The 12,467-nt window shown below is 38.3% G+C and overlaps 1 protein-coding gene across 2 annotated transcripts; it reads left to right on the top strand.

The window, feature by feature from the left end:
- The first annotated feature begins 106 nt into the window (after positions 1-106).
- On the top strand, positions 107-11,919 carry ZCCHC4 (zinc finger CCHC-type containing 4). 2 transcript variants are annotated; one of them, XM_087738023.1, is made up of 13 exons: positions 205-320; positions 625-743; positions 2,101-2,183; positions 2,894-3,169; positions 3,683-3,763; positions 4,073-4,145; positions 5,725-5,875; positions 6,378-6,478; positions 7,725-7,846; positions 8,472-8,547; positions 9,052-9,103; positions 9,857-10,001; positions 11,669-11,919. In XM_087738023.1, the coding sequence occupies exons 1-13, from the start codon at positions 218-220 to the stop codon at positions 11,790-11,792; spliced, it is 1,506 nt and encodes a 501-aa protein (XP_087594149.1). In that variant the 5' UTR covers positions 205-217; the 3' UTR covers positions 11,793-11,919. The 2 variants fall into 2 exon arrangements, with proteins under 2 accessions (XP_087594150.1, XP_087594149.1); XM_087738024.1 differs by lacking the exon at positions 2,101-2,183 and having other exon boundaries at positions 107-212; positions 6,375-6,478.
- The last annotated feature ends 548 nt before the right edge of the window (positions 11,920-12,467 follow it).

Raw genomic sequence — 12,467 nt, forward strand, 5'->3', positions numbered from 1 at the left:
ACAATAAACGTCCTCGTCTCAAACGCGCGGGGCGGGGCGGGGCGGCCGTGCCGGTGCCGGTGCCGCCGCAGGTGGCCCCGGCCCCGGCCCCGGCCCCAGCCCGGTCCTCTGCCGCGGCGGTGGGGCCGCCGCACCGCTGGGGGGAGCCGCAGCGCCGGCTGCCCCGCGCCTGCCTTGCCCTACGGGTGGGGAGGGCTGCCGGGAAGGAGGCGGTAAGATGGCGGGCGCCGAGCCGGAGGGTTTGTGCGGCCCGGAGCGGCCGGGGGCGGGCGGGCTGGCCCTGCTCGGCCTGGCGCCCGGCGCTCCCAGCTGCCCGCACGGTGAGGAGGCCGCTCGGGCGGATGGGGGTGCGGGCCGCGCCGAGGGGAGGAGCGGGGCCGGCCGGGGGCTCTGACGGGGCTGACTGAGGCGGCCGCGGTTGCCGGGGGGTGGGGGGCTTGACACCTGCCTGAGCGTCTCTGTGGCTCCTCTCCAGCTGCGTTCTGGGCTCCCCTGCGAGGGGCTGCGTTTTACAGCAGCCTTTGTTAATGCGTCCGGTCCTGGAAGCTTGACGCTTGCAGCGCAGGCATTGCAACAGATGTGTTGGTGTCCCGTGTGTCATTTATAATTACGCTTGTCCTTTAGGTCCTGCTCTTCTGTTTGTAAAGGTAGGCCAAGCAAAAGAGGAAGGAAGAAGATTTTATGCTTGTTCAGCTTGTAGGGATAGAAGAGATTGTAACTTTTTCCAGTGGGAAGATGAGAAGGTAAGAGAGCACTGCTTAAAACTGTGGTAAATACTGGGGATTTTCTTCTCTATTTAACAGAAAATTGGGGGGGGGGGGAAGTATATTTTTTTCTGGAAATCTGTGGCAATTGCTGTTTTGTAAGCTTTGTCTAATAGTTTATATTTAGCAGAGCACTTATTTCTGTCGGGAGAGCATGTTCCAAGTATAACTTTCAAGGAAGGCTGCGTACATTTTGAGCAAAACTAGTATTGCCAAAACACTTAGGAATTCAGGTTATGAAGTTTGGCGTTGTTATGCAACGTTGAACAAAATAGCATAGTTCTGATCCCAAGATGTCCTCATTTTCCATGACTAAGAGAAAATCTGGTGGATACAGGCGAACAATGGGATATACAAAATAGTGAGACGGTGGGGATCTGCGTGATGCTCAGTAGTCTCAGAACATCTGCAACAATTTCTTTTTGTCTAGAGAACTTTGGTCAGATAATTGTAGGGTAACAAAACAGGGATTGATATGTATTCATGGAGAGCTTGCTGTGTTTTTTGTCCACTGCGTTTTGCTTTACTTTTTCCTAAATGAGTATCTTGTGTTGCGGTCATTGCCCTCAGCAGGTTGGCAGGCTGGGATTTAATCGCGTTCGTAAGCATTTCATTGCTGTGCTGGTTACTACTGAAAAGTTGTATAAAGAGAAAATGAGGTGGTTAATCACTCAGTTGTGTAGATTTAAATGGTATTCCTAGTGAAGTGTCATTTTGAATGTTACTTGTATCTTTTGTAGGTGTCTTTTGTTCTATTGAATTTTACTGTCTCCCCCTTCAAACAAATCAGTTGCATGAGTTTTGCACAAATGTCTTGAAACCCTGTGAAACTGTGAAACCGTTGAGTATGTTTTGTGGGAATGAAGTAGAAGACTCAGAGAAGAGCTGTCATGCTTTTAAAAGAATAACACACAAAAGAGTTGGGCAACGTTTCCGCTGTCATCAGTTGTCCAGGATTGGTTCGTAGTTCTTCAGAGGGACTGCAACTGCTGGCAGGCATTAGTGCAAAGTATACCTCTTTCTGTCTTGATCATAATCGTGTTTTGAGTTTTTCCCTGAGTATTACGTGTGGTAGAAGAATAAAATGCTTCTATTTATTTATTTTTTGCAGTTTAAATTCACAATGAGACTCATGTTGTTATGCAGCATGCCTCTGTGCTGCAGTCATGCTTGTTCTTCTGAAACAACAATCCAAAGAATGTGATAATTTTTCTATGCAGAGTAGCTAAAGCACGAGACCTTCGACGCAACCTTTTTGTTTAATATTGAGATTTAATCTACAATACAGAGCGATATCGGTTCATTTTGTAACTTTTTATGAACATACATTTTATAGGTGTCAGAAACCAGGCTTGCAGCACGTGAAGAGTACAATAGAAATCATCAGCCTTTTTTTACACACAGACAGAATGTGGAAAGGTATTGTTCTGTATATTTTCTTCAGTAAAAATCAAGTAATGCAAGTTCAGGTACTCTGAATGTAGGGATAATATTTCGGGATTCTTCAAAATATGAAAACATGCCAGAGGGACTTGGAAAAATAAGAACTGGTTGACTGTAACAGGAAAATAGCATGAAACATCTAACTAGAGCATGATATTTCCAACCCGGGAACTGTATCTTTTTTTTTTTTTTTTTGGTATGTATAGTTCTTCTTACGTTAGTGCTCATAATGTGCTACCAACAGGTCAGTAGCAGTTTCAGTTCAAAAATTATTCATGACTTCAGTGTGCAAAAGTAACAGGCTTACACTGTGAAAAGAAGCAAAGGTAATCCAGTAACACATAATCTCCAAGTTTTGTGTATAAACATACGAGACTGCTTGCTGGTTGTTGATATAGAGTCTTCACTCTCTAATCCAGTTATTTTATGGTGACTCTCAATATATTTGGCTAGCATATTATTTGCTTGCTTTCAGGGGAGGCTTTTTCAAAGTGTCCTTTGAATATTTTTTCATAAATATTACTTCATTGACATGTAGATAGTGGAGTTTTGCAAGAGCAGCTTAAAGTACATTGCCTGTTTAAATTGAACTCTTACAAAATATGAAACCCCCTTCATATCTCCCCTTCATGTGTTTTGTAGAGGCTTTTTCAAAGTTTGTTCCCTATTGTCTTTTGCATTTAAAGGTACAAGAATTTTGTTCTGTTGCCGTTAGCAAAGAGGAGGTTTTGCCAGGAATGCCAGCAATTGCTGTTGCCAGCTGAATGGGAGAAACACTCGGATCATCAGTTCCTGTGTGATATCTCCACTGCCCAGTTAAAAAGTCCCAGTCAACTTCTGTATCCACTGGAGAATAAAAAAACAAATGCACAGTATTTATTTGCAGACAGAAGTTGCCAGTTCCTACTGGATCTTATTATTGATTTAGGGTTCAGACGAGTGCTCTCTGTTGGAACACCCAGGTACGTCAGTGAGAGTTGTTACACTTTTAAATAATATTTCTGTCTCAGAACTGCAGCTTACTAATAGTTAAATGATCAAGGATTCTCCTGTAATAAGATGTTCACTTTGCTTTAATTGGTTGGGATTATCTAAGCATCTAGTGGGGTCTTGCTTTGAGCTCATAAGATACAGGAGAAGACTGTAGCTGCATTGCAAGTAACACACATACATACACACTTTAAATGTCTTGCTTTGTTTCTTACAGAAGTGACAATGAGTTTCTTTTTTCTTATGTTTGGGGTGGTTTTGTTCATGGTGATCCAATAGGCTCCACTGACTTTTCATCTTTTAAGACTAACATGTTTTTCTAACTTTGAATATTAGCCAAATGGAATAATCCAAATTCAGGTTACTCCATTTTCTCTATCTGTTTGGTTTTAGGTTTAGTAAAGTACCAGACATTCTTGTCTTGCAAGATAATTTCTGAAGCCAATGGTTATGTGTTAAATTTCTTTGCTCCAATTACACTTCAGGCTTCATGAAATGATCCAGTCAAAAGCATCACAAGAAGAAGATTTCAGGGTTAGGAGCCTTCTGCTAGATATTGATTTCAGGTAGGTTTTGATAAACATTTATCTGTCTGAAGAGTATGTACAAAGATTTGTGTTCTTACTGCTTTAAAAGATAAATTGGTGGTGGTTTTCCCTTTCCTGTCTCTGCATCTCTGTTCCTGCACACATACACAATTGACATCCAGTCTATCAGAAAAGTAATTATACTTAATTCTTAGCATTGGTATGTGTTGTCAGTAATCAAAACCCAAAGATGATGTTTTTCTTAAGGTCTTGTTTTCACTGTAAATGCCCCTTAGGGCAGGCAAGAAGTTGTTTATATTTTTGTACTACTTAAAACTTATTTTACAGGTATTCACAGTTTTACACAGAAGACGAATTCTGCCACTACAACATGTTTAATCATTATTTTTTTGGTGGAGAGGTAAGGCCAAGTATTTCTTGAGTGCTTTGTAAAGAAGTACATGTTGTTGATGCAGAATTTTGTAAGAAAGTCATGAGTAGTCTAGTAGAAAACAACTGCCATGAGATAAAAATGGTCAACAGTAGTGGAAATCAAAGAATAACAGTGCCTCTTCAGTAATTATCTCCCACTTGATTCAAAGATAAAGCGGCCTATTAAATTTATGCTAACTAATGTTACTTACACACCTTAACTGCTGCTTTTATTAAAATGACAATTCATTGTGAGTTGTTGCCTTTTATAAGTATTCATTAGCCCTGTACTTGTGTTGCTACAACAGAATTAATTGTTTCATTCCCAGCCTGGACAAGCCCAATGGTTGCCATGTGACTTGTTCACTGGTACTTGAGGTGGGAGGGAAGAGGAGGTTTTCCTGCTTTATTCCAGACGAGCAAGGTCAAAAGATTAACCTTTTTGTCATAAAATGAGGTTGAATTAGTGTCATGGTTAAAAAAATGCTGAATTTCTTGTTTCTTTTTAAATGTCACGTTAAGTGCTTAATTTTGAGTTCATAAGGAAACCTGCAGCTGCAGTAGGACATTTATTGTAGCTTTGTACAGAGAATCACAGTGTAATTCAATTCCAAACACGAATTTCAAACATTTATCCCAATAGCATACTCACTCACTCTTTGCTCTTCCCCTGCTATTATTAGTAAGCCACCACTGATTTGCATAGACATGTCTATTGTAATACCTTTCACACTATGAAGGTAATTTTCAGATTTTTTTCCATTCTAAAGTCTAATTTTGAGTGGGATCTTGAAAATAAAAAGAATCATCTAGATTGAAATGTGAGGCTGGTCTGAAAGCCTTACCTTTGAATTTTTTTATCCGTTATGTTATTCAAGTTTTGTATTTTTCAATTAAAACAAAAGACTGTTCATCTGCATTTTAAACACTGCAGTGTTCTTTTCAAGGTGTGACAAGGTGACACCTGTAATGGCACTTCAAGGACTGAATTGCAGCACTTTTGAATGCATATTAGTGTTAAAAACCTGCTTTTGGAATGCAATAGAATCTAAGTAATAGATGAGAGAGCACTGCAAGATGGCAGTGAATCCATACTTTTTACATTTCATTTAATAATAGAGTCCAGGTTGGATTGCTAAAATTTGAACACTATATATTTTTATAACCAGTATGGATTGAATCAGTTTTCAGTAGACTGAATTTTTTCCTGTTACTCTGATAATGTGTTACAGAATAAAACTAAAGTTACAGGGCATGAATAAAATATATTCTAAGCCAGAACTCTGTTTTCTTGCTATGAGTAACATCTTTTTTCCAAGTTAAATTTAGTACCCTTGGGAAGAAGACTATCTTAGGAAGCTTGAACTGCATCTGCCCTTGATAATGTTACCTCTAACTGAACAGGGCACTTGTTTTCAGTGCTTCAAATCTAGTTGGTTTGTTTTTTTTTTTTTTAAATGCTACATCTTCAAAATTGAGACTTCTAAAATAATCATTGTATTGTCAGATACAATATTTTTACAGTTCTTGAATCTATATTTCTGGAAATTAACCTCTGTTTCTTGTAGGCTGCACATGAAACTTGTAGGAAATTCTTGTATCAAGACAATGGTGAAAGAGTCATTATGGTAACTGATCCCCCATTTGGAGGTTTAGTGGAAGCACTGGCTTCTAGTTTTAAAAAACTGATGGCAATGTGGAAGGAGCCAGAAAAAGAGGGTATGTATTACAACCAGATAGGAGGGTTGAGCTGTAATGTCACTGTAAGAAAAAATACCTATTTAAAAGTCTGATTCTTGCTACTCAGGTGAATGTGAACACACTCATGTTATAATTTCTAAAGATGAACTACCATATATCCCATATACTCTCCTGATACTTTTAGTTTAATAATACCCAGTTCTGTAAGTCTCTCTTGAAAATTTTTACAAATTGTTTAAAAATCTACTTTGCAATTAAAATGGACTTTAAAGGTAGAGAAGAATAAGCTGTCAAACCAGTACCATTTCTTACCAGCGTAGGCAGGTGATAAGAGGTGTTAGTTAAGTGGAGCTTACAGATCCGCATATATAAAATATACCAAAACTTTCTGTCACCTAAAGGAACTAGTTCTTATGCCCAGCATGACATACATATACTTGTTTATGCATTTACTGTAAATTTTTCATGCTTCATGTACCTTGTTTTTCTTTAATGTACATCTAAGTCTTTTCGTTAGTAGGTCATAACAACCAGGAGATGCCCATGTTCTGGATATTTCCATACTTCTTTGAGTCTCGTATTCTGGAATTTTTCCCAAGCTTCAGTATGATGGATTACCAGGTATAACTGAACCCAGTGAATCTGCTAAATTTTAGTTGTGTGCAGTGTGAACAGGAATATGAATAAAAGCAGATACAATGGTAGCACTTGTCTGTAGATGGGCCGCCTTCTTGAACTTTAATTTTGACTGCATTGGAGGCACTGCAAACCCTGTGGTGCTCATCATCTGAAGCCCAGATTCTCTATTTGTATTAGTCGTACCTTTGATAACTTTGTCACACTCCTACAGTTCGTTACATTCCTTTAACTCATCTGTCACCTGTCTATTAACTAATTTCTTCTACAAAGTTTTCAGTGTGACAAAATTTGCACGAATTTCAACAAGTGCATATTGCAGAGGTGAAAGGTAACTTGAAGAAGAGTGTTTCATTTTTCCCAGATGTTGAAATGTCATTAGCTTGGTGGGTAATGCCCAGCCCTGGTTAAAAAAAAAAAAAAAAATCAAGGTCTTTAATCTCCAAAACTGCTGGGACCAGAGTAGTATTACAACAATGGAAATTTTTGGAATTGTGTAAGAAATGAAGTTGTCAGTGATAACGCAGTAATCTGGTATCAGCTTCTCCAATATTGTATCCGTCAGTGACCTGAGAGATCAGTCATGGGTATTCATGATATTAAAAGTTTTATTTTCTCGCATAACAACTCTGCATAAAGTTTCACGTGGGTGTTCTGGACAACATATTTATATCTTGTAGAATGGAAATTTGTGGAAGAAAATTGGAAACTCGTGATTGGCTAGACTCTGCATTCCTGCTGCTGTTCAGAGATGAGAATTTTTGCGAGAAGTCTCTGAAGGCAGTGCTGGAAAAAGCAGTGCTGATTGGATTTACACCTTTGTAATTATTCTGAGATAGGTTAAGATGCACATCAACTCTTGTACTGCCTGATAGACCAGACAGTATAGTTCTATTTTTTTTTAATGGGTTGCTCTTTCGTAGAACAAACAAGTGCAATGTTATCTCAGATATCCCTATGCAAAAGAGCAAAAAGGGATAAGTAAAATAGGATTATTGTAGTGTTGGGAACTTAGTTTCCTGAATCTAGCGCGATATTATGGTTGCACAAATTTAAAAATAAATGAGACAAAATACTTGCTGTAGAACTTGTAATCTAATTTGGGGTTAGAGTCTTTTATGCAAAAATGAAAATTTTCTAAGACACATATAAAGATAATAAATATGTCAATAGTTCTGCCTGTGCTTAGCATTCGGTTTAAGACTCTTTTTCTATGGTTTTGTTTTTATAGGTAGACTATGATAATCATGCACTTTATAAACACGGCAAGACAGGTCGTAGACAGTCCCCTGTCCGTATCTTCACGAACCTTACCCCAAGTATGATTGTACTTCCTGTAGAAGAGGGCTATAGGTAAGATGCGTTAACTCTCAAGTGACTGAAGGAGTGAGTTTGTGCTTAATTAGGGCATAAAGTCCCTAAAGGACTTTGGGATGGTGCTGTTCAGTGTTGTCATGCCTAACTTTTGGATGCCAGGCTCAAGAGCACATTTCTCTGTCTCATTCTAAGGTCGCATGTTTATAAACAACGCGTAGGAGAGCTGGGCACCCAAAAAGAGGTTTACATTTTCCAGCGTGGAATGATGGGATTCCTCAGCTAGTCCATAGGAAATGTTGTGCACGCCTACGAGAGACAGACATTTACAGCTATCCCTTATAATCAGCTTGGTTGAGACAGTAGTTAATAAAATGAATGCTAAGAGAAGTGTCAAGGACAAAAAATGGATTTGGTTCGATGTACTGCTGATAGTGTTGCTAATTTGAATTCAAGCACCTGAATTTTACTATTTGGATGTACTGTGTCTAAATTATTATGAAGCTCTGGGCCTAAGTGGTGATTTTATGCATTAAAAATGTCATCTTTAATTTAGCAAAGTGATTTTGCAATCCTTATATTTATTGTTGAGCTTGTATAAAATTAATTTATATTGCTTCGTGAGCAAATAGTGGACCAGTGCATTTATAAATTTTTTTTCCAGGTTCTGCGCTGTATGTCAGCGGTATGTTAGTTCTGGTAACCAGCACTGTGAGGCGTGCAATTCATGTACATCAAAAGTAAGTATTTTGACTTCTTTCTGGATGGCAGTTTTAGCAGTAGTCAAATAATAACTTCTGTAATATTTGTTCTGGTAAAAACTTATTCTGATACCGATTTCCTTGGGAATACGCAAACAGTTCAGTTTCGTAGACTTATTAACTTCACAGGACATCATTCATAACCTCCTGTGAATTAATTTCTCTTTCCCCAATTCCTTTGTGTTGGAAAGGGGAAAGGAAAAATTTACTACTTTCCACTTACACCATACTTTATTCATCAGTGGTCTGTTGACGCATACATTTCTTCTTATGTTTCAGAAGTTGCAGAGCTTGCTAATTTCAAAATGCAGCCATTTTGCTGCAGTTGTCACAGATTCTCAGGACTGTTGGTTTTAAGTTACAGTCCTTCCTACAGAGGACCTGTTTCTGTAAATAATGGGGGCCATACATAAGTAGTTCAGTTTTAAGACAGAATCAGTGTTTTTTTAAAACAAACAAACTGCATTTATTCATCTTTTGTAGGATGGTAGACGATGGAAACATTGTGTTCTTTGCAAAAAATGTGTAAAACCCTGTGAGTACAGAACCATACTTTTCTAAATAAAAACACACTTACTGTTTAAGATATAGTCCAAAGAAACTGAGATGACAAACCAGAAGAGAAAATATTCTGTAAAAGAAATAGAATGTAATCATGCAGAAGACATAGAGTAAAGGAAAAGTCTCAATTTCACATGAGTTGCCATTAGATAACTTGGGTGTATTTGCACTGTGTGGAAATGCGATAAATTCTTGTCAAGGCATACTAAATCCTGGTTATATTTGTTACGGGGAAACTTAAATATTTTGATTTGTCGTACAAGTGTTTCCTGATCTTATAAACTTTTTCATTAGAATTTTATAAATGAACAGGCAATTACTGAAGTGTTTGAGAGGGCATGATCAAGTCATGTTTCATACACAAATGCAGTTGTACTTATAGCTGTGTTTAAATAGCGGAAGCACTCATTTTTGTTACTGATACAGAAATTGCAATTTGTAAGTCCATTGTAACATCTGGACTTTTTTTTCATGTTAAGATCACATACAGGATAATAGTTCTAATGGCGAAATAATTCAGTTATATTGAAAAAGTTACACAATGTATCTAATGAAGTACCTGGCTGCCTTAGGAAATGTGGTCAGGGACTAGAAACTGACTACATCCGTCTCTGTAAAACTAAAGCAAAGTTAAAAACCTGGTAATATCGCCTATATTTAAAGCTTAGTTTCAGAATGATCTTTCTAAACCTTTTCAAGATCATAAATCATGTTACTTATTTTGCAGCTTGGTTTCACTGTAACAATTGCAACTGCTGCGCTCTTCAAAACCACACTTGTGAGAAGACTGATGCCGGCTGTTTTGTCTGTGGCAAGGCAGGTCACAAACGCAGTACCTGTCCCAGTCTCTCCCACACCAGAACAGCTTGCAAGTAAGTGTGATATTGCATTAATGTAATAAAAGATAGCATTCAGATGAGATTAGATCTTTTTTTCATGGAAATTATTTAGAAAGAGATAATTTTTGGCTTTGGGTGCTGTCATCAGCTTTCACTATTGTCCACTTGCTCTATTGCTGGGGAGTACATACTGAAGGAGGATATGATAAAAAAACCAGGCAGGTCACTCGCTCTGGTTCCCAGTTCCTTAACTGTGGCTTTTTTTTCAAAACTGATGTATACGGATCTCAAACTTGGTGAATGGTGCATAGGATAGCTCTGTCAAGAAGATTCAAAATTAAAGTGATGAAACACTTTAGTCCCCTTCGGATTCCTCATGAAAGGGCAGTGAAAACAGTTACTGCGCTGTTTTTATTGCTTCATGTTTCTTTTGCTGTGTTGTGGCATCTTTTTCTTTTTTCCATCTGGTATTTCAGGTGCTCTCTGTCGTATGGCCTAAATCTCCACCATGTAAGATCTTTATTAAAAGAGGGGCACATTAAGCTCTTTTATTCTGCCATGATTGTGCTTCTGTAACATACACAAGCACATACTTGTATGTATCAAGAGACAAAAAAAATTGCATGTGATGGTCTTCAGATGGAGCTAACTGAAAAGAGGAGAGGGGATTTGCTAAGCAATGATCCAGCAGTTGGCTCAGGCTTTCCAGTTCGGGATAGTTGGCCCACACTTTTGTAACTTCCTCTCCAGAGTGTGTGGGCTTGTTTGTGATTCTTGACTTGAATGGATGTAACAGTGGAAATGCAAACTTTCCCTCCCAAAAGGTGTACCTCTGTTGCATAATGAGATTCAGATAGTTAACCTCTTGGATCAGCATCAAGAGAGTCACCAGATGCTTGCTGGATGGTAGAAAAGTACAGGTGTACTGCTTCCTGTCCTGCTGTGACATTAATCTGAGTTTTGCTTATGGAGTATTAGAGCTAAAATGTAGCAATATTTCATTTTACATTTCTCTCTTAAAAATTTCCTCCCTTAACCTTTTTTTTCTTTGCTTAGAAAAGTAAAAAGGATACTTCATGAAACCTCATCTGTTTCTTCTGTCAAGTATATATTGTACTGGAATGGTTTAGTCCTTTCAGGCCATCAGTTATTTCTTTTGTTGATTTATTACAGAAGATAACTTAGGTTTCTTCTTCTAATAAAAACATCTGTATGTTTTATTCGTTAAAATTATTCCATGTTTTGTGTTACGAAATACATCCCTTATGAGAGACAGAAAACAATCCACTTGCTAGTTCTATTTAGGTCCTGTATTTGCAAGAGTCTTTGTAATGTTGTTAAACTTTATGTCCTTTCTTCTAAGCCTTTCTATTATATATTCATGCATTATATATTGAGCACAAAAGTCTGTATGTGCTTTTTTATACTTGGTCAGTGGCATTTCTTAAGTTTTCTACATCTGTTTAAAGGTAAATGCTGACTAAGTGCATAAATGAAAAATAATGAATGGCAATAAAGTGGAAAAACAGTTTTAGGAAGATTAAATGTCATAACATTGTAAGATGAAATGTTCCTTGTACTTTCTGTGACAGTACTTCTAAGTTCATATACTTAAGAGACAGATTATTTAAAATACCAGCAAATGCAGAAGAATGTTCTCCGTTTTATTCTAATCTGTATCTTCCTTTTTTGCTTTACAGAGCTGACAAAAAGCAAAGGCAGAAAACTCTGAAGAGGGTAAGGATGGGGATCTGGAAAAGATCAGCTATGAAGCATGCCATATTCTCCAGAAAGAAAGTAAAGAATAAGAAAAAAAAGACGTGACTTTGCTTGCTGATACATCGGGGTTTTTTTTTTATGGCCAGCCTTTGATTCCATTTTCTAAAAATGTTAATATTAACATCCAAAATAAAACCTGATTGAATTAAAAGTGACAGTTCTCTTATTTTACATCATTACTGGCACAAAAAAAAAAAAAAAAAGCTAAGTAAACCACACGCTTACTGTGTCTTTGTATAACATAGCAATTTGATGTGTTTAGGGTTAGCTATTTGTCTGGTTTAGTGGGAGCCTGAAGTGCTGGGAGGAGCACCGCAGGGAGGTGAGGCAGTGGTGGCTGCCGGGGCTCTGGGGTGGGTACTGGGGGCTTGGGGAAGGGAGCGGGTGGGAGGGCACAAATTCGTGGGAATCCACGCTCTTAGGTCCAGTCCTCTCGCAGTATGGGTTTGGTTTGGTTGGTTTTGTTTTTTTTTAATTTTCCCTCCCAACGGGAAAAAAGCCTAAGAACAAAAAATTAAATGTACTTCAGAAGCTTGGTAAGTGGAAAAAGTGACCTTGTAAGCATATTTAAATTTATTTTTAAACTACTTCCACCAGTCAAATTTAAAAAAAAAATTAGCTTCAATATTTTGGATTGGCGCTGCTGACGGAGGTGGGTTATATTGTAAACCTGGAACTGAGCGGTGGTGCGGAGGCGGGCGTTTCCCTCAGCCCCGCGCC

Source organism: Nipponia nippon, unplaced genomic scaffold (assembly GCF_047370975.1).
Source record: "Nipponia nippon isolate SJK-2023a ecotype South Korea unplaced genomic scaffold, ASM4737097v1 scaffold_6, whole genome shotgun sequence".
Lineage (NCBI taxonomy): Eukaryota > Metazoa > Chordata > Aves > Pelecaniformes > Threskiornithidae > Nipponia > Nipponia nippon.